A 24,208-nucleotide genomic window follows, 5' to 3' on the forward strand; every position below is an offset into this window, starting at 1 on the left:
GAAGCTTGAATATCATGGTAATAGTTTGATAATTAAGAGGTAATAACTAGGTATCAACAATAGGTATATATGTAATATTAGACAGTATGGAAAAACATTTAAAGATAGTAATGAGACAAAATTATCTGTTAATAGTATGGTAATATTTTGGTGACAATATGGTAACCTGCTAAAATATATATAATGCTTATGTCAGTGGAATATTGAGATAAAAAAAATGGTAATATAGTGACATTAATGGGTCAATAACCTGATAATAGTGAGGTTATGTAGGTTAATGTTTTTCATAATGTTATAGGCTTCTGTCATTGTCTCAAAATCACATGATTGTAATGCTTAAATTCATCCTCCTTGTTCCAAACATTCCCTTTTGTTTCAAGGTAAAACTGTGGTGCTGTGACTTGTTAACAAGGCTGTCACTTCATGTTGAAAAGTAGTGGGGACATCTGCTCTTCAACATACTGTATGTGATTTTAGGCGATGTAGTGGGGGGATCAGTACGAGGTCAGAGTAGGTAATTACAGCGGGGAGAAATTGTAAAAGGGCTTAGCCTATAGCCTGTTATAGAGTTGGCAATATGACAATACTCAGCTTAAAACACACAATATCATCAACCAACCAACTAACAATCAGCCACATTCATCACATTTACAAATTCAACACCATGTCAATAAGAACAATGCCAATACTATATCTACTGTAGCAGTGCAAGTCAGCCATTTTCATTTGTTAACATTTCCTGGTGCAAGCTGTTTTTCAGGTCATTTTTCACAAATGATGCTTTTAAACAGACACTTCCCCAGTGTAAATGACACCTATGCTTGTGCAGTGGAAACATTTATAGTACTTCTTATAGTCTTACTTTAATGTCACTCTCCCAGATATCCCCATTGTTTTACTTTTGATATTTACTACTGAAACTGCCCTTACTAAAGTGGTAAATGACATTCTACTTACTTTGGACTCAAACTCTACCTCTTGGTATGTCTGGCCTTGCTCGCGCTTGGCTCAAGTTTTACCTGTCTGAAAGAATACAATGTGTTTCTCACAATAATACTACATTGATATTTACTGATGTGAAGTATGGAGCTCCCCAGGGCTCTGTTCTTGGCCCTCTGCTCTTCTCTTTATATATTTCACCTCTTGGCCAAATTATTTGGAGTTATGGAATACATTTCCGCTGCTATGCGGATGACACTCAGCTGTATGTGCCCATAAAAGCTGATGATAAACCTCAAATCACCAAATTAGAGACCTGCTTGTATGCAGTGAAGAAATGGATGTCAGAAAACGTCCTGCTCCTGAATTCGGATAAAACTGAGATTGTCAAGTACAAGTTCAAATGTCAAGAACTGTGGTGTTACTTTTGATTCTCCCTCTCTTTTGATCAGCATATCAAAGAAATTACCAAGGTCGCTTTTTACCACCTGCGCAACATAGCTAAAATTAGGTCCTTCTTGTCCACGGCTGACTCAGAGATCCTGATTCATGCCTTTGTTTCGTCTAGGCTGGATTATTGCAATGCCTTATTTTCGGGTCTTCTGCGCGAGAGCACTAAAAGTCTTCAGATGGTTCAGAATGCTGCAGCTAGAGTCTTAACACGTAAAAGAAAATTTGATCATATGACACCAATCCTAGCCTCACTGCATTGGCTCCCAATTCATATAAGATCAGACTTTAAGGTGCTGCTGATGACATACAAAGCTGTACACGGCCTTGCCCCGTCGTACATGTCAGATCTCATTTTCCATATATTCCAACTTGTGCATTACGCTCTCAAAATTCAGGGCTCCTGACGGTTCTCAGGGGTAAGAAGAAGTCAGCTGGCTGCAGGGCCTTTTTCTATCGTGCCCCCTTCCTCTGAAATAACCTCCCAGCTGACATCAGACATCTGGCTCTATTGACGCCTTTAAATCTAAACTCAAAACGTACTTCTTTGACTTAGCCTCTGATTAGTCCTTGACTTCGATTGTTAGCTTCTTCACCGGGTCGGTCTCAGTCTCAATGAGTTACCTATAGTACTAGAATATACATTGTCCTGCCGACGAGAAACAATCCGCTTATTCTGATTAACATTGCATTTCTCTAACTTTTGTTTTTGTTTTCTGTCCCCATGAGCTGCAAGCTGTGTCGCTCTCTCACTCTCTATAGCTTCCTCCTCCTCCTCCTCTTTCTCCTCCTCCTCCTCTCTTTTTATTCAGGTTCCCTTCGGATGGTCCACGGGCCCCTGGGACCATCTACTTCTCCTGGCTCCTGCTGCCTCACATATTGATGCATTTGGATTGTCACACCCTGGGCTCCGCTGGATCATTGCTCTCCTCTGTTTTACTATCTCCTTATATTATAATTTGATGCCTCTTCACTCTGATGTTTTCTATTTTACTGCGTTTTTTTCCTCACTCGAATCGAGGATCTAAGGACAGAGGATGTCGTTCAATGTACAGACTGTAAAGCCCATTGAAGCAATGTAATTGTGATTTTGGGCTATAAAAATTAAATTGATTTGATTTGATTTGATTTCCTCTTTGATTTCAGAGCGAAAAAAGGCACCAGTCAGCAAGGATTTATCAAGGGTGACTGTATTTAAGCTGTAAATGAAAATAAATATCTAGGTACGGTAATTGATGAAAAACTGTCAAGAGATAGAAACACAGGTGTCAGGAATAAAACAACTGTATTTTAATGCAAAGCATCGGTTTGGAGTGGAAAGACAAATAATGGTTCTGTTTTATGGTTCATTTGTAGAGAATATCTTGACTTTCTGCTTCATCATTATTTTTCACTGTCTGTAGTTAACAAGAACAAACTCAGTGAGATTGGTAATATGTCGAGCAGTATTGTGGGTCAACAACAACACAGTATGTCACTGCTTTGTGAGACCCGAATGGCAGGAGAAGGACGAGGGATCCTCAGTCATGTATCACACCCTCTCTATGGTGAATGTTATTCGTTACCATCAGGACAGAGGTACAGGTTATTACCACCTTTGTTGAATTCCAGCACCGAGGGATCCTTTATACCTTCCAGTATAGCTCTGTTAAAGCAGACCTATTTTGCTTTTTCATCTATTTCCTTTCCTTCGGTGTTTTGTATATGTTTTTGTGCATTTAAAAGATCTTGAAAGTTAAAAAGGTCAAAGACCACAGAAGCTCCTCTCTCCCACAGAAAACACTGCTCCTTAAATGCCTCATCAGTATTCCCGCCTTTAACTCTGTGACTTTGTGACATCACACTGCATCACAGAGTCACATACCCGCATAATTTATGCCTAGCGGCTAGTTTGGCTTAGTTGTTGTTAGCGGTGCTGGCCTTAAAGGGACAGGAGCTAAAGCAGAACTTGCATTTTGGCATTTTTATTCTTTATTTTTGGTGATGACGTGAAGCACTTTGTTGTTAAATTGTTGTTTTCGATTCTAATTTTTGTGAGTTGTTTTTTGTTTAACAATTACCACGGACTCAAAAAGAGTTTCTGAAGAATAAATAAAGTTTTGTATAATGTTTGTATTTTTACTTTCACTTCAGTAATGTAAAGTAATACTTCTGCTCCTCAGCTCACCATTGTGACTTTTCACAGCATGCGTGTATATTTACTGTTCTCATTTCTCTCTACAGTGATTTTCAGTACAGACTAATAAAGGAAGTATGTGGTGAGGGTGGAGGGGCCAGTTCCCTGTTGCAGAAGTGAAACAGGCCAGTTGAACATCACAGTTACACGCTGTGCCATTTGCCCATAAGACTGACAATCGTAAGAAGCAAAGTGCTGTAAGAAGAGACAGAAAAGAAGAGGACAGTCATTGTGAGCCATGTTGGCTGAAGGTTTTCTCAGAGTGCTGCGCTACAGGGAGGAGAGAAAGTTTGCCTCTGCTTCCACGCCAAAGAGATCGCAGACGCACGCTCATTGCATGGATCCGTATAACTGTTCTCTCTCTGACTCAGACTCCACAGACTTACAGTCAGCTGAAGCAGGTAAACAGCCTTAGAAATGTTTTACGAGCAGTATGATGCAGTTAAATGATTGATTTTCTGTACTTGTATCATGTACTAACATCTCCTTTACACGGTCTACTTCCCCTTCTTCTCTTTTACTAAAGCCTTCTTTAAAAGCAAACTTCTAATGTTAGTTCATTTTCTCTAATCAGGTCATATCCAGGAAGAACTTGATCCCAACCGATTCAAGGGGCTAAAAGTGATGCCTCGTGGTCCTGTAGGCCTCTCAATCCCTGGGCGTCCACCTGTCCTCACCTTGCACCCTGACTTAACAGTCTGCTTAGACGACTGCAGCCTCCTGGAGCAGTACCCAGACCTGCAGGTGGCCGACACACACAACCCACTGAGAGCCAACATCGGCCAGCATGGTTTTGTCTCTGAACTGTCCTATCAACCAGTCCAACAGGAGCAACACACACAAGCCCAGCCCCTCACATCGATACCAGATCAGGGTTATCTGGCGATGGGGGCCAGTGTGAACATCAGCCTGGATCTACCCGGATCAGGGCTGGAGCCGATGTCTAACTCGGTGTTGAACGGACTGCTGGACAAACAGCTGGAGGAGGTGTACATGCAGCATCTGACTGACAACTTGGCTCGATGTAACTCCCACCTGGGGAACAGCCTGCTGCACGGCCTGGTGCCTCCACCGCAGCCCAGCAGCCAGCTACAGGGACTGGACTCACTGGAGGCCGGTCTGGAAGAGGGATCGGGAGGGGACAGCGGCAAGAAGATTAGTTATCTGAACACACAGAACTTTGTTCCCTGCTCGTCCAACTTCAGCTCCCCTGTGCTGAGGATCTCAGAGGCTGACAATGCTCATCTGCAGTGAATGCATTCATGCGCACATCCTGCAGAAGTGTTACATGTGATGCTCAGCTAGTTTAGTTATAGGAACATGCAACTGTGACATGGAAACCAGACCAAAGAGACCAGTCAGTGGATAAGTGCATGCTTTTCATATATTTTCACAATGTCTTTGTTTACTTATTTGATGGAATGAGGCCTCATATTTACCTCTCAGGTGCCATCTGCTGTTAGATTTTAGTACTACACCATCCTGACTACACCTGACATACATAAGAATTTATTTTACTGACCGTATATAACTGGGTGTGTGTGAGGTATTTATTATACTGAAGCAAACTGTGAACTAGCGTAAGCTCATACTGCACACTGACATTGTCTTGTAAATAGAGATGTAACCAACAGTGTATTATACCATCTGCTTTAAATGAAGTAAAATCATTAAATCAGGATTTAGATTCCAATCAACAAATATGTTAATTTTTTTTGTTTGTTTTAAAGTGCATTTTAATTGACTTCTAATGTTTTTATATGCTGGAAAGTGTTACAGCGGTTTATGTTCTGTCTTCGGCAGTAGACGAGATGTTCAGCATGGTTTTATGTGAACTGACAGTGATAATTTTGAATGGTAAGGTTGGTAAACTTTATGATTTGTATGATAACTTTAATATGAGATAATTAAGGCACTTAATCAATGAAGACAAACAGGAGCAATGTAATACAAGAACGTAACAACATTACTCTTACGTGGACACTTTTAGAGTGCAACTTAAGGGTTATTTTTCAGGATGTATTTGTTTTGTTCTTCTCTTTTAAGGTGTTTCTGTTGTGTATAACGGGTGATGTGTCGAATTTTGGAAACATAAAAACTACAAATTGGACACAAAAAAAGGACAACAAAGCAAGTACCTCATTACTCCAGATATATACTCTATACATCTTAATAACGGTAGGCTGTCCTGAAACCCATCATAGATAAACTCAGAGGTAAACAACCTGATTTAGGCTGTGATATTAAATATTGAGATCTAAGATGACTCTCTGACAAGGAGAGTGTGCAAGATTAAGCAATAATAGAAGAAAGAAAATATTTTAAATAATGTTTAAAGTGTTACCATGCCACCAAAGTATCTCAGTGTGAGACTGGGGCCTGACATCACTCCCAAGCTAACTTGCATATCCTTTAACACAATAGTTCAGGCCTATTCAACTAGTTTTTTTGAAAGGGCCACTTTTGAAAAAAGGTGAAGTGCCAAAGGGCCAGACTTTAACATTCCCTTTGTCCGACCGGCAAAGTTCAAAATTTAAATGTCACTGCACAAATGTCATATATACAAAAGAACAGGAAAAAAACAATGCACCTTTTTAGTTTGATTCTCATAAAGCCCCCCTGCTTAGACAGCCAGGGTTAAAGCTTTTTAATGAAATGAGCGTGTTTTTGTGCTCAGCATCAGACAGAACTCATGAATGGGCTAATTAGCCAACTAACAAAATGATCTAAAGGTCAGACTGAGGCTGGTACAGGGTTGCATTCAATCACTTTAATGGGTTAACAATAGATTACATCAAAATCTAAGTCATCTAAGTTCTCTTCTGCTGTTCAAGGTTTATTTAACAAGAAAATGTAATAAACATACCAAGACAGTCAAATTTGGATTTCATGGGCCAACTCCAACTAACTCTGATGAGATAAAGTTAATCTTGATGCTTTGATTTCCAAATCAGGATGAGAGCTGAGCATGTGTGTACATAGGTGTCAACACATACTGTTGAAAAACTTAAAAAATTGTAGTTTTTAATACATTCCTGCTAAAATATCCAGTAGAAGCATGATCATGATACATTAATGAGGTAATGATGGGCTGTGCATCACAACCTGGCAGGCTGTAAGACTTTCCACCATGTTGACTCTTTGACTGGGTACAGAGCCATCACAGCAAACACCTGCACATCACAGCGAGGTCCAGTCCGATCTGACAGAGCAGCAGCCTGAAGATTTATGCTGCATTTGCCTGATTAACCCGTGAAGGACAAATCTTCACAGCTGGGCTTATGAACCCGCAGTGAAGGTTGTAGTGACCCATTAACATGCACATTATGCACGTGATTTGATTCAGATTTTGTTTGGATCGCCTTTGGCTCATTGGCTAATCTTGCAAGAGTCCACATTTAAAAGCATACAATAATTCATACATGTACAGACTTAAGCTGGTTCAATCATCTGTGCATAAAAACTGAAAATAGAGATTCAATAAGGTCAGGGCTTGTTTTGTTAATTTTACTTGTCATTTATACCTGCTGAAAAAAAAATTGACAACCAAACAAAAACAGGGGTGAATGAATGTTTTACCCTCTGGATATATGTGTATATTTAGATGTATATATATATGAAGGTTATGTGTGGTTGACTTGAAGCAGGTTATTGTTTCAGTCTCTGTTGAATATGAATACAATAAATACAGATTTGAGAAAAAGACAAACTCAGGTTCCATCTGCGCTCTTGGACTCGACAACAACATGTAAAAAAAAATTAAAATATTCCAAAACAGCAGCAGATTTTAAAAAGGAAAGAAAATAAATACTTTCACATGCCATCTGTTTGAAATCTTTGAAAAGGGGAAGAGTCACAGAAACTTTCATATGCAGCATATTTTTAGGATTAACAGCAAACTCTTTGTGTGAACGACCACAAGAAATAGGTTTTTATTTTTCTGAGGGGAAATATACAGAGGAGGCCATGAAACTGACAACTGAAATAAAATGAGGACTGTGTGAAAGATTCAAAACAACACTAAAGGAGAGTTATGTGTCTCTGCTGCAAATTCAAATCATTTTGTTGCCATGAGAGAATATACGCATTCATTTCAGAGGCATATTTCAAGTATTGTTGCAAAAAATCCCCTGACCAGCGTAGAATTTCAACTCATTTTACTATTATTCCCAGTCCACTCAAATAGGAATGCTGTTTGTTTGTCGTTGCACATAACAGAGAAATGTTCAAATTTTTACTGTTCAGACTGACAGCAGTACCCAGTTTGCTATAGTACCTTCCAGCATGGATTAAAAGAAAAAAGAAAAAAAAGGAAATAACCAAAATGAATCATTCTTACAAGGAAATAATGATTCAAACATATTTGCCACCATCACCACTGTGTATTTAAAAAGGTCTCAACAAAACAAAGAACACGAGAACTGAACAAAGACTAACCAAGATTTAACACAGAGCTTGAGATGGTCAGTACAGTTGTTCGCCTGACTGTCTGTTGATGTGACTTAATGTTTGTCACCTGGCTGGTTATGAATGTACCTGTATGGAGCAGTACTGAAAAACTGTTTTTATATCTTCAGTAAAGTTACACCAGCAGAGTCAGCACTGCTGCCAGCAATCAGCAGAGCATCTACAAATATTGACATTAAGGTAAATAGTTTTCTCATTTGTATTTAAATGATTTGAAAATTAAACATTGTGTTTAAAGATGAAGATTAAATTCATGCAGAAAAGAGGAACCACCCTTGTTCTATAAAGAACGAGTGGACTCGTTAAAGCAGCAGGACAGATTTGATACTGAAGTTCTTGATGAATGTATGATATCAGTGCATGTACCCAAGTCACTAATGATTTACAGGAACAACTTTTTTGTTTATATATTTATATATAGCAGAATATTAGAGTCACACAGAGAGGTTTTAAAGTTAAAGGTGCAATATGTAAGAATTGGCCACTTGCCCAATTTCATACTCACAACAAAAAGGGGGCAGCATATCATGTGAGTAACTGCTCACTGTTGCTAACCTTAGCTGCAAGAGGCTATTTAGCTCAGTTAGCTGTGCAGCTAGTGGCCCAGACTGGGAGTTTGTTTGTGCCACTCACACAGGGGCCTTGAACTGGGATGGGACTCGTGGGTTCGCATGCTAACTTCTAAGTAGATATCTAAGAAAACCTTTGTAACTTTCAGTCTGTGTTCACCATAGATCGTCCTCCTCTTAGATATGTAGACATCGGTCAATGTAGCAAGTCCCCTCTTGACAATTTTGAACAGAAAATTAGACATTTTTGCTCTTATACAGCCTTAAATAAAAGATTTCTATTTCATTTTAGTTTTTTTTTAAATGAAATGAAAAAGTGGCCCTCCTGTGGTCAGTGTAGATAACTGTTGGTAATTTAGGAATGTGTGTGTGTGTGTGTGTGTGTGTGTGTGTGTGTGTGTGTGTGTGTATGTTGAGCTCTGCACTGCTGGTTGGATGTCAATGCTAGCTCAGGGATTCCTGTGCACATTAGTGGCTGCATGAGTCGTGGTGAGGTTGTGTTTTGTGAGTGTGTGTGTGTGTGCGTGTGTGTGTGTGTGTGTGTGTGTGTGTGTGTGTATGTGTGTTGCTTGCCCTCCCCCTACCCCCCTAACCCCTGTCCTATTCTCTCCCAGTGTCTCTCGCCCCTGTTGTCCCAGCATGGCTGCAGGATGGCTGCTGTGTGGACGCTCTCTCTGCTGCTCTCTCCCTGCCTGCTGTGGCCTGCGTGTTTGGCCCTCACTCCCCCGGCTGAGCTCCCTCAGCCCCACAACCTGCCCCCCTTGCTGGGCATCAACAGCAGCGATGGCAGCCTGTCTGTGGATCTGCCCAGAGCTTTGAGGGTTTTCAGCATGGACTATCACCATGTGCAGGCTCCCTTTGAGATTGTTCTGTGGATCATGCTGGCCTCACTGGCCAAGCTGGGTAAGATTTAGTTGGTTTTCTGTTCATACGTGACAAGCCAACATTAGATATGATGCTATCAGAGGTGGTTCAATGTTGGGAGATGGTTAAAATCTCTTCCCTGAAGCATTTTCTGAAAATACTTCAGGGTTTGTTATGTTACGCTATGTTTGTGCTCTCAGCTGGAGTGATGATGGAGTAAATATAGTTCACAACATTGTTGAATCCAAACAGAATGATTTCCTTCAGTCTTCTCCTTCCTAACATCCAGGTTTCCACTGGTCAGGTCGAGTCCCAGCAGTCGTCCCAGAGAGCTGTCTCCTCATCATGGTGGGCCTCCTGGTTGGAGGGGTGATATATGGTGTTCGCCACTCTGCTCCTCCGACTCTCAGCGCCGATGCTTTCTTCCTCTTTCTGCTCCCGCCCATCGTCTTGGATGCAGGATACTTCCTGCCAGGGAGGCTGTTCTTTGAGAACCTCGGCACCATCCTCTGGTTGGTCCACGGTCAATGTTTTGATTCTTACGTGTGTGTGTGTGTGTGTTTGTGTGTATATGTTACACTTGGGTCTGTGTACAAACCACTGAAATCTCTTTTTCTTGTACCTTTATAACATATTATTAGTCAGAGTTTTCTATTAAATTCAACATCCAATTCTCCAGTGTGGATAAAGTTTACAAAGTTTCTTGTCAAACAGAAACAAATCTCATTCGCCAGATTAAATGCCTACAGGGATCCCTGCAACTGCCACTTAAAAAATACGTTATTCCACATACTTTGGTTTATGTACATGTGGTGGGTTATGTGGCAGTGTCACTCTCAGCTACAGTGACTGTTTAGAGCTAATTAGCAAATACTAGCATGCTAGCAAACTAAACTAAGATGACGAACATGAAATTATGCCTGCTGAACACCAGCGAAATTGTTAGCATGTTAGCATCCTAATGTTAGCATTAAAAAGGGGGGTCCGCCCGCTATTCCGACATCCCGCTATTCCGACATGTCTCTATTTAGACATGCCGCTATTCTGACATGTCTCTATTTAGACATGCCGCTATTCTGACATGTCTCCGACAATGACAAAAAACAATGTCGAAATAGTGGGACGCTTGAAAAATAACTTTAATGCCGCTATTCCGACAATTACGGGTCACTGTCTAAATAGCGGCATGTCGGAATAGCAGCATGTAACCATTAAAAAGCTAACACGGAAATTCATCCAAGCTAATTTTCTTTCAGGGTTGTGGATGTTGTGGTGTTTCAGTTTGTATACTTTGATAAATTAGCCTACATTATTATTTTGTTCTCCTATAATGTCGACTTTTCTTACTATTTCGTTATTCTACCTACCTGCCAAGCAACCACGGGTGGAAAAAAAACAACTTGCCAAAATCTGGTACACAATATCTCTCTTTGTTTTATGTCAGGTTAATGTTCTTTGTGCATTGTTCCTGTTCATATAAAGAGACATGAAACAGCATTATTAAATGGCTGGATCACCCTACTGAGTACTTTACCCTTAGCTCTATGAAGCATTTTTGGTGTTTTTCACATTATTGTTTCGATTTTTATGGCCTGAAATTAAACTGGTTTGGTTTAACCACCCTCATGAGCATTGTTTCCAGACAACAGGCAGCTGTTTTCTGTTATGGAGCTAGAACAGTGACTTGGAAAATAGAATTTAGCAATAAAAAGAAAACTGAACTGGGGACTTTGAAACATTGGCGTTGAAACACTGGGGAAAAAAATGTCAGTTTTAGTTTTTTTGATGACAATCTTATGATTTTTTTTCTGGATTTCTGGTTTCTTTAATGTGGCAGGCTTTTTTACACTGTCAGTTGTTTCAGTGCCAACATTTAGAGCCACTCTTCTTGTTTCATAGGCCAGCACCAAACTGCAGACAAAGTTAACGACTCGCTCGTGAACATATTGCAGCACTTAGCGGCTAAAAGGAGAGTGAAGTCAGGTAGCCAGAAACATGACTCCAAATGAATGTTCTTTCATGTCTGAACGTGATCCATTACAACAAAGGTGATAATAATCAGTGTTGTGTTTACAGCCTGTTGTGCCTTGCCATTTCTCTTCCCTGTAAAGCAGCTGATTGTGTATATACTTCCAGGTATGCGGTGCTGGGAACCTTATGGAACGTGCTGGGCATCGGCCTGTCTCTGTATGGTGTGTGTCTGCTGGCCCAGAGCACTCTGGGAGACGTCTCTCTGCTCCACTGTCTGCTGTTCGGCTCTCTGATCGCTGCCGTCGACCCCGTGGCCGTGCTCTCAGTCTTCCAGGAGATGCATGTAAACGAACAGCTTCATATCTTGGTGTTTGGAGAGTCTCTGCTCAACGACGCCGTCACTGTGGTGAGGGAGGAGGTGGTCACCAGGAGGTTGTAAAAAAAACAAACAACCTTATTCTGTGCATAACACATCAACAATCTTCCTCCCAGGTGCTCTACAAGCTGTTTGAGTCCTTCCTCCGTCTGCCGTCAGTGTCGGGGCTGGATGTGCTGCTGGGGGGCTGCAGGGTGGTGGTGGTGGGCCTCGGTGGTTTGTTTGTGGGCCTCTTCTTCGGCCTGGTGGCGGCCCTCACTTCACGGTTCACCTCCAGAGCCCAGGTCATCGCCCCGCTCTTCGTCTTTCTCTACTCCTACTTGTCCTACCTGACCTCAGAGATGCTTCACCTCTCTGGTATCATGGCGTAAGTATCAGATAGTCCTCAAAGACCTCCTTTAGTAAATGCTTACCTTGGTAAAGTTTGCTTATGTCTTTCTTTCTTTTTTTTTCACTGTTGCAGCATTGTGACCTGTGCTGTGACCATGAAGCAGTACGTGGAGGCGAATGTGTCCGAGCGCAGCAACACCAGCATCCAGTACTTCCTGAAGATGTGGAGCAGCGTGAGCGAAACCCTCATCTTCATCTTCCTGGGCGTGTCCACAATACAGGATGTCCATATGTGGAGCTGGCCCTTCGTCTGCGCCACGCTGCTGCTCTGCCTCATCTGGAGGGCCACAGGTAGCTTTTCAAATCTTTCCTGCTCTTTAAAAAAAAAGCCTGACTTTGTACACGTTATGATAAAAACAAAATATAGGAATCAACACATCTGGCTTCTCTGAAGGTGTCCTCCTGCTGACTGCTGTGGTGAACAAGCTCCGGAGGAACGCTGTGACCTTTCGAGATCAGTTCATCATCGCCTATGGAGGCCTTAGAGGGGCAATTTGTTTCTCGCTCGTCTTCCTGATTGACGACTTCCCGAAGAAGAGACTCTTCATCACGACTACCATTGTGGTCATCCTCTTCACTGTCTTTGTGCAGGTGCGAGCATAATGTGAATTTTGATGAAAGAGATTAGCTCTTCATTAGGAGCACATTTATGGATTATTTGTTGAGTTTGGTTTCGTCCCGATTCCAGGGGATGACCATTAAGCCGCTAGTCGAGCTGCTGGATGTGAAGAGGAAGAAGAGAGCGCTGCCTACTGTCAGTGAGGAGATCCACAGCAGGGTGAGAACGACAGCACTTACAGCGAGCTGCTGGCCTGCAATAAGGTCTTTAAAGGATAAGTACCGTTTTTTACAACCTGGACCTTATTTCTGGCAAAACATATGGTCATTTACTCACCCAGATAACTTTGGTGTCATTCTGCGTCGTTCGGACGAAATTAGATCCAGTGTAGCGGCGATATATCCATATAATGGGAGAGACGGGGCAGCGACACACAGCCTCTATATAACGCATTATCTGCCACGAAACTAGTTCATTTCATCAATATTTTGTTATGAAATGCTAGCGCTATTAGCCTCTGAGTCCGGGCTCGTCTATTGTCAACATCCGGGGTCTGTAGGCTGATCTACTACCTCTGACCTGGAAGATGTTGTCTCTGAGCTGCGCGCGCACCCGCGACAGCGCGGCTTGTTTACCTGTAGCTGCTGCTGCTAGTTTGACCCCGGATGTTGATAACGGACGAGCCCGGACTCAGAGGGGAATAGCGCTAGCATTTCATAACAAAATATTGATGAAATGAACTAGTTTCGTGGCAGATAATGCGTTATATAGAGGCTGTGTGTCGCTGCCCCGTCTCTCCCATTATATGGATATATCGCCGCTACACTGGATCTAATTTCGTCCGAACGACGCCGAATGACACCAAAGTTATCTGGGTGAGTAAATGACCATATGTTTTGCCAGAAATAAGGTCCAGGTTGTAAAAAACGGTACTTATCCTTTAAGGAACACAGTATATACTGCATATGTATTATTACAGTACATTGGTGTATTAAGGTGCAATAAGTCCAACTATCCAACGAATTCATGTCTACAACATGCTAGCACCTCAGCTGTTTTATATAGTAATACATTGAACATACTGGGATTTATCAAAGTATTTACCATTAATTTTATAATTTTCTTCCTGTAGAGAGCTGAGGTCACGCACCTTCCCGTGGACCTCATGGGTCATATTTTCAGAAATAATATGTATGGTAGTGAATGGAGAGAGACATATTTTTTTAATCCTGTTTGAATTGTGCCAAGAATCACACAGATGATGTTTGTCAATTTAAAATATAATATTCATGTCTATAAAGTCGCAGTTTGACATAAAACTAATGAAATATAAGACTGTGAAAATATGTAATTACAAACACTACACACCCAACAGTCGTGTAAGTGATGTCGTCTTGTTGAACGCAAAGCTGACAAACTCTCCTTTCACATAACTGCAGCTGTCAATATGACCAGATTTATTGTGGTTTTCATCTTTTTTAGCACCTTTTCTGTGCCGAGGCGGCCATGTTGGTTTTGGTGACGTGCGTTGAGCGAGAAGTTGTAGTTCGCTGGGTGATTTAATACGAAACTAGATGGTATTTTACTTTAATTGCGACAAACTGCGACTTTCTTGACTTGGAAAATGATCTTTTTGATTCATTAACATCATATGTGTGATTCATGGCACAACTCAAACGGGATCAAAATGTATGTGTCTCTCCCCAACGACTCCTGTACACATTTTACCCAAAATAAGCTCCTATGAGGGCGTGACTTCGGCTCTCTGTTGGAAACATGCTTACCAAGTAAAGTCAACTATTAAATTTAAGTTGTACGGGCTAAAAAGTTTCAACAACTTCAAATGATTAGTCCGCAGCACTTGGGAAATTTTGAGGTAATCTGTTTCCAGACCACTTTGTCAGATTTTACAGTGTAATACTACTTTTTTCATTACAAATGATAATATCAGTTTAACAATTCGAGTGAAAAGTTGAATCTTTAAAAAATGTACATGAATTTCATAATTAAACTTTTCTTGCTGTTTTGGTTTCATTCTACAGCATCTAAGTGCTAAATTCTTCTCATAAGTAAAGATGCCACAGTGATGGGCTTCAGTTCTCCAGCCCATTCAGTGTTTTTGTGATGGTGTGATGATGAGTCTTTCATCTTGCGCTGATGTCAGGGCCACACAGAACACAGACTTTTATTCCTTTCATCTGTGAAAGTGAACGTAATAGCTCAGCTTAGAAAGTGTAACCTGTTTTCCGACTATACTCTCTTAAAAGATGATGGCTACAACTGGAAACACAAACCACGATGCACACTGAAAACCATCTACAGTGTCTGGAGAATGATGTTTTATATGACAGATGCTTCTATCATGTCTCCTCGTAGCTCATTGATCACCTGCTGGCAGGAATAGAGGATGTGGTCGGCTACTGGGGGCAGCACTACTGGAAAGACAAGTTAGTTTTTCTTGTTTTATTTTTACTTTACCTTCAGCTTGTGTTTTTGTCTTTGCATGCACATAAAAAGTGTGACCTGAAACCCCCAGTAGGTGGCAGCAAACACCAGTTGTAAAAGTTCCTGATCACTCAGTCGGGACTCACAGTAATGTCAGCTGGTTACTGTAATGCAGTTTATGTGTGCGTGTGAGGTTTGAGCAGTTCAACAGGAAGTACCTCCGTCGTTTCCTGATCCGTGAGGACCACCAGGCTCGCTCCAGCATCCTCAGAGTCTATCAGGAGCTGGAGAGGAGGGACCAGGGGGGAGACGTGGAGGCGCCACAACCACTGTGAGGAAACACATCTTTAACTTTATGTCAGTGTCTATCGTAGCAGGGCTCAGGGATCTTCAGGTATTCTCTGAATGAATCCCATATATACATTAAAAAAAACAAAGGGAATCCCCGTAAGTTTATATATTTATATCTCTTACCTCATCCCCTGCTTCTTCCTTCTTCCTAAACCCCAAGTATGCCACTGAAAACTGACATTAAATGATTAAATCGATTAAATTTATGTGAATTTCCACATTTTACTTTTAGAGTGGACCCTCGCTCCCACAGCCGTCCCCTCTTACCGGAGGAGATGGACAGCATCAGACGGATTCTCTCCAGAAACCTTCAAAACTTCAACAACAAGGTAAACTCACAGCTTCAGCAGCTTTTGTACGTGCACATCTGTTTGGTTTAAGGAGTCTCTGAACGTGCACTGAAGGTATGTAATCATTCATCTACTACTTGGGTTCATGTTGTACTTGGTGTCGCCACTCCAGCAGACACCAGCCTATAGCAGACACACTTTGCACCAGGACGCAACCCTGGACAGAACGAGGAAGCCTCTTCACAGACACCACAGTCTGGGAGAGAGATACACGTATAATACCATCACACACTGGCCACAGGTACTGCGTCCATGTGAATAAATAATATAAATAATAATGTGACAAATAATGTGGAATGATTCGAGGAGCTGCAAAATATAAATTTGCCTTTATTTAAACTGTAAAATCATTGAGGGCTGGCCTTCATTTACAATGATGTCGAGGAAAGAAAAACTAATGATTTCCTCTTCAAACATGTCTTATAAAACTTGTTTTTGAAAGGCAAGTGTCTTCAGATGTAAATGTAACATGTACACACTTGATTTGATTGTAAATGTGACTTTTGGAGAATCAAGCACAGAGTGTAGATCGTCCTCCAGCCTGCAGTGTGTTTTACTGTGCACTTCCTCTGCGACAGGGCGAGGCTGGGGAGTTCAATGGCTCACGCAGAGTGAGAGCCGGACTCAGCAGGTCTCACACAGGTAAAGTGACAGTTCAAGACATATAAACATACAAGAAACTCATATAAGACAAAGTATGTAAGTTCTCTCTCAAGCTTTCAGTGCTCACTATAAGATCATAGAGACATATTATCAGATTGCCCCTCGTCTCTCTCTACCTGCTGACCTTTGACCCTGACAGCTATGGTGTGACCACTCTGACTCTGTGGCTCTCTTCTCGGCAGTGTGCTCCATAAGCCCGAGGCTCGTCCTCCAGGACTCAGCGGCCTCAGCGCAGGCAGGGCCGGCGGATGGCAGAGAGGACCAGATCTCTCCACAGAACCAAGCACCTGTCGGCAGAGCCCCCAAGAAACAACTCAGCTTTGTTTTGGAGAACGAGAAGCAGCAATGAACACAGACAGGAAAAGGACTGTAAACCTATCAGATCAGTGTGTTCAGTCTTTTCAAATTGGCTCCATAAAGTGATAAGTACCTCATATTTATTTAGCCACAGAGTTTTAAAGATGGGTTGATAAAAGCTTTTAGTCATTTATTTTATGGATATCTTCTGATTAAAAATGTTAAAGATGGATTAAATAATTCAGTTTCTGTTTTAAAAAAAATAATAATTTTGAGTGTTTTCCAGCTACAATAAAGCGTTCCTCCATGTTTCACCTCTTGAACACCTTTCAGTGGAGGTTTGAGGGTCATTTGCATCTCCAGTCTAATTTATTTTCAAAGTGGCACTCCAAGTGTAACACCTACCTTACACATACCTCACAGTCATAAATGCTGATACTCGCTGTCCACTTTATAAGCACCCACACAAAACAACGAGCCTCTCCTTGTTGTAAATGCAGAGCACACCCCCGGTAATTTGACGAGGACAGGCTTACTGCTTCTTAAAATAACCCCTCTCCCCCTGCCTGACCTCCTCCGTTACTGAGGCTTCTTTCCCCCACAGCTCCCCCAGCGTGTCAGGGAGTGGCACGGAGAACCAGACTGTTTTTTTTTGGACAGGGGCTGGACACAGGATAGCAGAGTGGACACAACGCTGAGGAGCTGAGGATTTAACTGATAGTCAGGGAGGTTTTAGGTCAGAGTTATGAAGGTGGGAGCTGCAACCTTGGTCGGGGGAATATTCGGGGCAGTGGGGACTCTGTGCTTTTTCATAGCCTTTGCTACAGACTACTGGCTGGTGGCCAGTGACAACTGTGGACCGTATACATGGCCGACGCAAACAGTACTGACAGGGGAGAAAGATGCCAATGGGACTGAGGTAGGACAGATACATGTGTGCACATGATTGTCCATGTTCGCTCACACAAATACAAACAGTGAATGCAAACCCTGCTACTATCTGTCAGAACTGGTCAGTGACCTCCAACTAAACAAATGCAAAAAGTAACTACATTATTTTTATCACTGAAGAATCTCATGTGAGAGCCACAAAAAGACCTATATGGAACATGATCGGACTCTATGTGCACGCTACAACACTATAAGATATTTAAAGAAGTACCAGAATAGTTTCGTCTCTGACTTTTTGAAGGTTGGGGGACCAAAACAATGAAGCAGTGTGGCCCTGTCCCCAAAACATGAGATATAGACTTGCCATAATGCAGCCAGGAGAATATATTTTGTCAGACTGTGTGTGTGGTAAGCACCCATGTCATTTAAACTTCATGCTCCCTGTATTGCAAATTGAAATTCATTTAGCATCCTCAGGCAGCTCCGCTCAAGAAGTTTACACACAAATTAGACGTACAGTTACACGTGGCACATATTCATAAAGCACATTGAACAGTTATGGCCCTGAAACATATCAAAAATATTGTCAGATCCAGATGCTATTTAGCAGCACACTGATTTTGATGAAGCAGCAGGACAGACTCATGTGTAAGGCTACAGTTAAGGCTAACGGGAATGACCACATTAGTCTTGACAGCCATGGGTGTTTATACAAAATGTCATAGGAATCTATGGAGTAGTTGTTGAGATAATTCAGCCTGGTCTAAAGAGGTGGACTGACCCGACCAGCCACCCAGACATTGAAATCCCTGCAGCCATGTCACTTGCATAGCTAAATATTTGTGGTCTCTGTGTCCCAGTGGTCCAGTGTTTAAGATGCATATCCAACACCGTCTCCTGCTTATGTTTATATCCAAACTTGCAACAGTAAATGCTGCAAATGTAAAGTTGCAAAAATGTGGCTAATGAACATATCAGTTGCAAGCAAGCTGTCTTACTTGCAAAAATACATGTATTTGCGATGTCTTAGTAGTAGACCCTCAGGCGAACAGTTTGTTAAAAAGAGAAGCCATCTTAAATAGGGAGAGGATGCAAGCGTGCAACCAATCACAATCCCCACATGAAATCTAGACAAACAACAAACTTCCTAACTGAAAGTGAACATCCAGTATAATTAAATGAAACTAGAGAAGCAAAATACTGCACACTATAACAAGCAAAAGGGTACAATTGTAGACATAAATAGATAAATTGGGGATGCTGAAGGCCCCGAATACTAAACTGCAATTCACAACAAGAAAAGTGAAAATCAGCAGCATTAGATAGATATGGTCCTTCATAACAAACACGACATAGCAGATAACAATAATACATTTCCCCCCCACCCTATTAATTAAAAAACAAGTAAATAGGCCCTACAAGCCCCGCCTCCCCCAACCATATTTGAACATATCAGTAAAATGTTCAGTTATTAATTTGTTTTCCTCTAAAATATCCAATCATGCAATACAACAACCTTTCGAACAGCTGCCACATTATTAAACGTGTTACTGTTATGTTTAGGCAGCTCTTGGGAATTAAAAAAAGATTTGTCATCTGTTTAAATACAGAAAGAGTCTGCAGTGACTTGAGACACAACGTGTTCATCAACATTAAACAACGACCTTTTCCTGAACTTAAAGCTGCTGCATGTGATATTTTCTTCTTAAAATAAGTGTTAAACAGCTCCAACAGTACTCCCTGTTACAGTGTTTGGTCAGTAACCCATGTCTCTCCTCTTCCCGCTCATGCAGTAAAATAGAAAATATCTTTTTCTAATTTCAATTTCAGTCCTCTGCGTCAAATAACCCTGATGACATCATCATGTCATCGTTGACAAAGCTCCTCCAGAGCCTTTACACAGACACTGTAATCCTCCACAAGTCACCTCATCTTCATGCTTAAACTCAGTGCAGTGCCCCTTTAAGTTTATTCCTCCATTTATGAAAAAAAAATCACAAAAAACGCACAGTCAGGGATATATTTTTAAAAGCTAATCCCCCGGTGAGCTCCTCCCTGACATCACAGCACAACAAAGTCTTTCATTTTAAATAAAAGCGGACGATTAAAGTTGCTGTATGTTATTCAGCGCCATCAATCATATTTCTGACAAGCAAATGGAGAGCATCACTCATGCGTGTTTCATAAGTTCCCCTCGAAAACCTCACAGACGAGCAGGCCATAATCAGAACCACGTTTGATGCCGTGGCACCACCGAAGTGCAGAATCACACAGAGCAGAGCGGCCCACAGACGTGTTGACAGAGCCGACAGAAACTGAGTTCAGCCATCTCCACTCCTGTCCGTGTCTCTGTCTGCCTGCTGATGTCAGCCTGTCTCTTTGTCTCGTTTAAGACCCAGTTGGTGGAAGTCGTCACTGCCTCTCCTCCGTCTCTCACCCTGCACCACGAGGGCTTCTTCTGGCGCTGCGTGTTTCAGGTGGAGCCCTCGGCGCACGCAGTCCTGGCCACCCTCTTCAGTATGTAGTTTTTGTTGGGGCTCGTCCAGTGTGGTTTCACATCTCGTGCTTGGCAGTGTGGTCTGCTTGACATGCTAACAAGAGCAGGAAAGAAAAATGTCTATAATTTGGATGTTTGACAGAAAATATACAGTAGGAGGACAGGAAGAATGTGTGGGCATTTACTTCAGTTCATGTGGTGATTTGGCTTTTCTCTACATTATGCTCTCGGTTGTATTTCTCATTTTCTCTGTATTTTATTTCACACAGTAGGTCGATTCTTTTGAGCAGTACATTTTTACTTTTTCTTTTTCATGTAGCGAACCAGCCAGAATCCAAGGTCTGCGTCCACGGTTACCTCTTCCCTCTGCCTGTCGCTCTTGGACAGGTTCCTCATCCAAGTTATGATGCGACAGCAGGTAACACACTGTTGTTGTTGTGGTTGTTGTTGCCATGAGGGGGTGGACTTGGTCTGCAGTGGTGTTTGTGTGGGTGGTATGTGTCAAGTAGACATTTTAATGAGACGATCAATGTTCACTTCACTTATCAGTGTTCTTACTGTAACGTTGTGGCTGATCGGTGAATGCCAAGGAGCACTGAAGCTGTTCTGGAGGCTCATGTTGGCTTCACACCTTGCCAAGGTGTGTCCACAGGAACACAAGCATATATTTTCTGCAGTCACTTTCTCCCACACGTCAATTTTTGGTCAGCGAGAATATCAGTATAATAGGCTCAAGACAAAAGATTATACAGTAACAGTGGGAAGGTGGAGGGTTATGTGTGCTTGAAGGAGCTTATAAATAAACTGGGTACATGGATGCAAAGATGGCGTTCATATTTCTTATTCATTACAAACGTAAACCAGGGTCATAGCTAGAATTTTATGAATACTGAGGTCATGGGTCAACTCCCAATGAAGTTTTTCAAGGAATAGTTTTACATTTTGGGTAACACTGTTATAACACTGTTCTTGTTGAGAGTTAAACGACAGAATTCATACCACTCACACATCTGTAGTATGTATGAAGCTAGGAGGGGCTTGCATTCGGGGGAAACAGCTAGCCAGGCTCTATTCAAAGTACGGGTGGGACAAAACATTACAAGCTAAAAGATAGGATCGCTTCCTCCTGCAATATTATTAATATGATTATTGATACACTTGAAACAAGTATCAATATTTTTACTGAAAATAGCAGCCGCTTTATACAGACTCCCCTGACCAGGGAAGTCACCACTTCATAACTCCTCATGGTATACTCTTCTGTTTTCTGGCAGTTTATGGCTATTTTACATTGTAATGATGGCACACGTGGATCTGGGCAAGTTGCAGTCAGTGTGCTTGTGTTAAGAAATACAGAGAACATGACCTCAGTGTGCTACAGCTGAAGTGAAATCACGCTCTTGCCATGCTGTAAACATAGATTGGCGACTGCTCTGATGGTGGCCCGGTTGTATTTCCTGCAGTGTTTCGGGGTTTCTGGACCGTGCTGATAATCCTCGGCCTGGTGACAGCTTTAAGCGGAGTCTTCCTCCTGGTCTGTGGCGTCCCCTTCATCAGCCACAAACTCTACAAGCTGGGCGGTGCTTTCCTCATCATTGCTGGTAAAATATAGTCTGTGCACATGTGTGGAGTTCATAACCACAGTATTTATGTACAGAGTGACATGTGCTGCCAGGGGAATAGGTGAATACTCACACAAGTTGCTGTCAGCTGCTCATACCTGTCACATGACAAACAGAGCAGCAGATGTCAATCTGCAGCACCGTCGCTATAACAACAGCAGGTTAAACACTGCCGCGTGAGTAGGAGCTGCATTCCTCTAGTGTTACTCACAGTGACAGCCCCTATCTGTCTCTCACTGATACTCTTTTAATCACTCCCCAGCCTGCCTGTTCCTGTTCATGCTGCTGCTCTACGTGCTGTGGATGGAGGTGGTGGAGGTGAAGCGCTACGTCCTGCAGGAGAGAATGGAGGCGTGTCCGAACGCGCAGGTTTCAGTGCTCTACGGCCTGTCGTTCATGGTGGCGGCTGCCGGCGTGCCTCTGGAGCTCGTCTCCGGGTTGGTCTTCATGCTGGTGGGCCGTGCGCTGCATGCCCGCAAGTGAGCTTTCCATCTGGCCTGTGGTGGAACAAAGGACTGACCTTTATTTGTCCTGCAACTGGGACTGAGCAGCACACTGGTGGGATGTAAATACAGGCTGCAAAGACGCGATTAATATTAGTGCAGCATGCAGTGAGAGACGATGATTCAATGTATCAGTTTTTACAAACTTGCTTTGGTTATTTCTATAAAATCAATCATGTGGTGTGATATGGATGTGAATTTGGGATAAAGGAGGTATGATGTATGATGTGCCGAGACTGTTTTTTTTAATAAATTGTGTGAGTCTATTTATTTCCTCCCTTCTGATTGGTTGGTTTGTCAGCAGGATTACACAAAAACTACTGAATTGAGCTCCTAGTGAACATGGCCAATTCAGTGATGAGAGGGCTGGCCAAACATGGTGCAGCACCCGAGATCAAGGGCTGCCAATTTGATGACAGGAATGCAGCACAAAGTTTGGCTCCTGGCAACCCACGGCCTAAAGTTTGCGAGCTAATAGGACTACTAACGCTGCAATAGCTGCATAACTAAACAAGCAAGTGGTGGCTGTCTTACAGCAGCTGAACTCCCTAAACCACCTTGGAAATGGATTCCCTGTTCACAAAGTGGTCACAGTTGGTCTTGGAGTTTGTGTTCAGTCCCGACACAGCACATGTTCACTTGGAGCCCAGTACAAATAGCCACTGTTAGCGGTTACTTTAGCAACAAGTGAAGCCATCTGTTCATCAGGACTGTCATGGGTTTTTTTTTTTGGTTAGTTATTTCCTGTTTTATTTTGTAGTTATATCCTCTTGTGTCTTGTTGTCACTTTCTACTTCCTGCTCAACTGTGTTCCCAGTGTTCTGGTTCCCTCCTGTGTTCCTGTGCTCCTCCTCAGCCTGATCTTCCCTCCACACCTGTCTCACATCAGCCTCGTTAGCACTGCCCTGTTCTCAGTGTCTCTCCACCTGCACCTCATCCCCTCGTCAGTTTCGTTTATGTTGAAGCGAGTTGTTCCCTCACTCTTTGTTGGTTCGTCTGTTTCCGTTCACACGTCTCCTGTGCTCCTGTGCCTGTTCCCCGGTTTGAATGGTGACACTTCAGAATGGGATCCAAATGGGAACTGGGAACAGATCATTAGAGGGAAAACCAGAAAACATTGTCTCCATGACATATGATCTAATGTTGCCCAAGTCATTGAATAAAGTTAACATTTTGTGTTTTTGTACAGTAATCAGTAAAACACTGCGATGTCTATCTGACATGACTGAAATCACTCACTCACCGCTTAAAATTGACCATTGATTGATGGGTGGATGGCGTTAGCGCACGTGACATTTTATTTTACAGGACGAAGACCTGACTGGACTTTGATATGAAAAAATATACAAAGAAATTTATTTTTTGTAGTTTTTCTTTTGTTAACAGGTGCAAAACGTGACAGTGGATGTGATCTTAAATGGTTAAAAAGGCTTTTTTTTAATTTCAGCTCAACTTTTTCTCTTTCTATTAACCAATTACTTTTCCACAACACAATTATGATTCCCTCTGCAGTATTTCGTTGTCCTGGTGGTTTGCTGTTACCAATCTTTATCTTAAATTACGGTCAAGTAGTTGTCGAGTTTGATATTGGATTACGCTTGATTGAGGGAATGTTGGACCTTGGCGGAGGTATGCGCTCTACTGCTGCAAATGAGTCCATAGAGCGGAAGGTGAGAAATGTATGAGTGAACCATACAGCTGTGTCGCCTGTCCTGCTTTTGGCACACGATCAAAGTAGGCTAGCTGGAGCGGAGTGAGGAGGGAGGGAGGGACGGCTGGATGGACTGTAGACAGAAACGGTAGGCTTGGGTAGAGGGTGGGGGTGGAC

General features: G+C 42.2%; 3 protein-coding genes across 3 annotated transcripts; all 3 read left to right on the top strand.

Annotated features, from left to right (window-relative positions):
- The first annotated feature begins 3,682 nt into the window (after nt 1–3,682).
- Nucleotides 3,683–5,236, top strand: LOC311257279 (uncharacterized protein). The gene is made up of 2 exons (XM_084352819.1): nt 3,683–3,966; nt 4,140–5,236. The coding sequence occupies exons 1-2, from the start codon at nt 3,804–3,806 to the stop codon at nt 4,817–4,819; spliced, it is 843 nt and encodes a 280-aa protein (XP_084208945.1). The 5' UTR covers nt 3,683–3,803; the 3' UTR covers nt 4,820–5,236.
- Nucleotides 5,237–9,251: 4,015 nt separating this feature from the next.
- Nucleotides 9,252–16,919, top strand: LOC311256917 (sodium/hydrogen exchanger 2-like; the record flags this gene model as incomplete). Its single annotated transcript, XM_084352330.1, has 13 exons — nt 9,252–9,504; nt 9,755–9,977; nt 11,602–11,842; nt 11,929–12,179; nt 12,276–12,493; nt 12,597–12,793; nt 12,891–12,980; nt 15,138–15,208; nt 15,400–15,537; nt 15,790–15,886; nt 16,020–16,148; nt 16,486–16,549; nt 16,753–16,919. 13 exons carry the CDS (start codon nt 9,252–9,254, stop codon nt 16,917–16,919), a joined length of 2,139 nt encoding a protein of 712 aa, XP_084208456.1.
- A 466-nt stretch (nt 16,920–17,385) lies between these two features.
- LOC311257278 (transmembrane protein 182-like) lies at nt 17,386–22,646 on the top strand. The gene is made up of 5 exons (XM_084352818.1): nt 17,386–17,786; nt 20,152–20,275; nt 20,575–20,673; nt 21,719–21,856; nt 22,140–22,646. Exons 1-5 carry the CDS (start codon nt 17,613–17,615, stop codon nt 22,358–22,360), a joined length of 756 nt encoding a protein of 251 aa, XP_084208944.1. The 5' UTR covers nt 17,386–17,612; the 3' UTR covers nt 22,361–22,646.
- The last annotated feature ends 1,562 nt before the right edge of the window (nt 22,647–24,208 follow it).

Source organism: Pagrus pagrus (assembly GCF_965226575.1).
Source record: "Pagrus pagrus genome assembly, chromosome: 5".
Lineage (NCBI taxonomy): Eukaryota > Metazoa > Chordata > Actinopteri > Spariformes > Sparidae > Pagrus > Pagrus pagrus.

Coding starts and splice junctions, on each gene's coding strand:
- LOC311257278 (XM_084352818.1), top strand. CDS start 17,613: ATGAAGGTGGGAGCTGCAACCTTGGTCGGGGGAATATTCGGGGCAGTG. Junction 17,787..20,151: donor AAGATGCCAATGGGACTGAG/GTAGGACAGATA, acceptor GTCTCGTTTAAG/ACCCAGTTGGTGGAAGTCGT. Junction 20,674..21,718: donor AAGTTATGATGCGACAGCAG/GTAACACACTGT, acceptor TATTTCCTGCAG/TGTTTCGGGGTTTCTGGACC.
- LOC311257279 (XM_084352819.1), top strand. CDS start 3,804: ATGTTGGCTGAAGGTTTTCTCAGAGTGCTGCGCTACAGGGAGGAGAGA. Junction 3,967..4,139: donor CTTACAGTCAGCTGAAGCAG/GTAAACAGCCTT, acceptor TTCTCTAATCAG/GTCATATCCAGGAAGAACTT.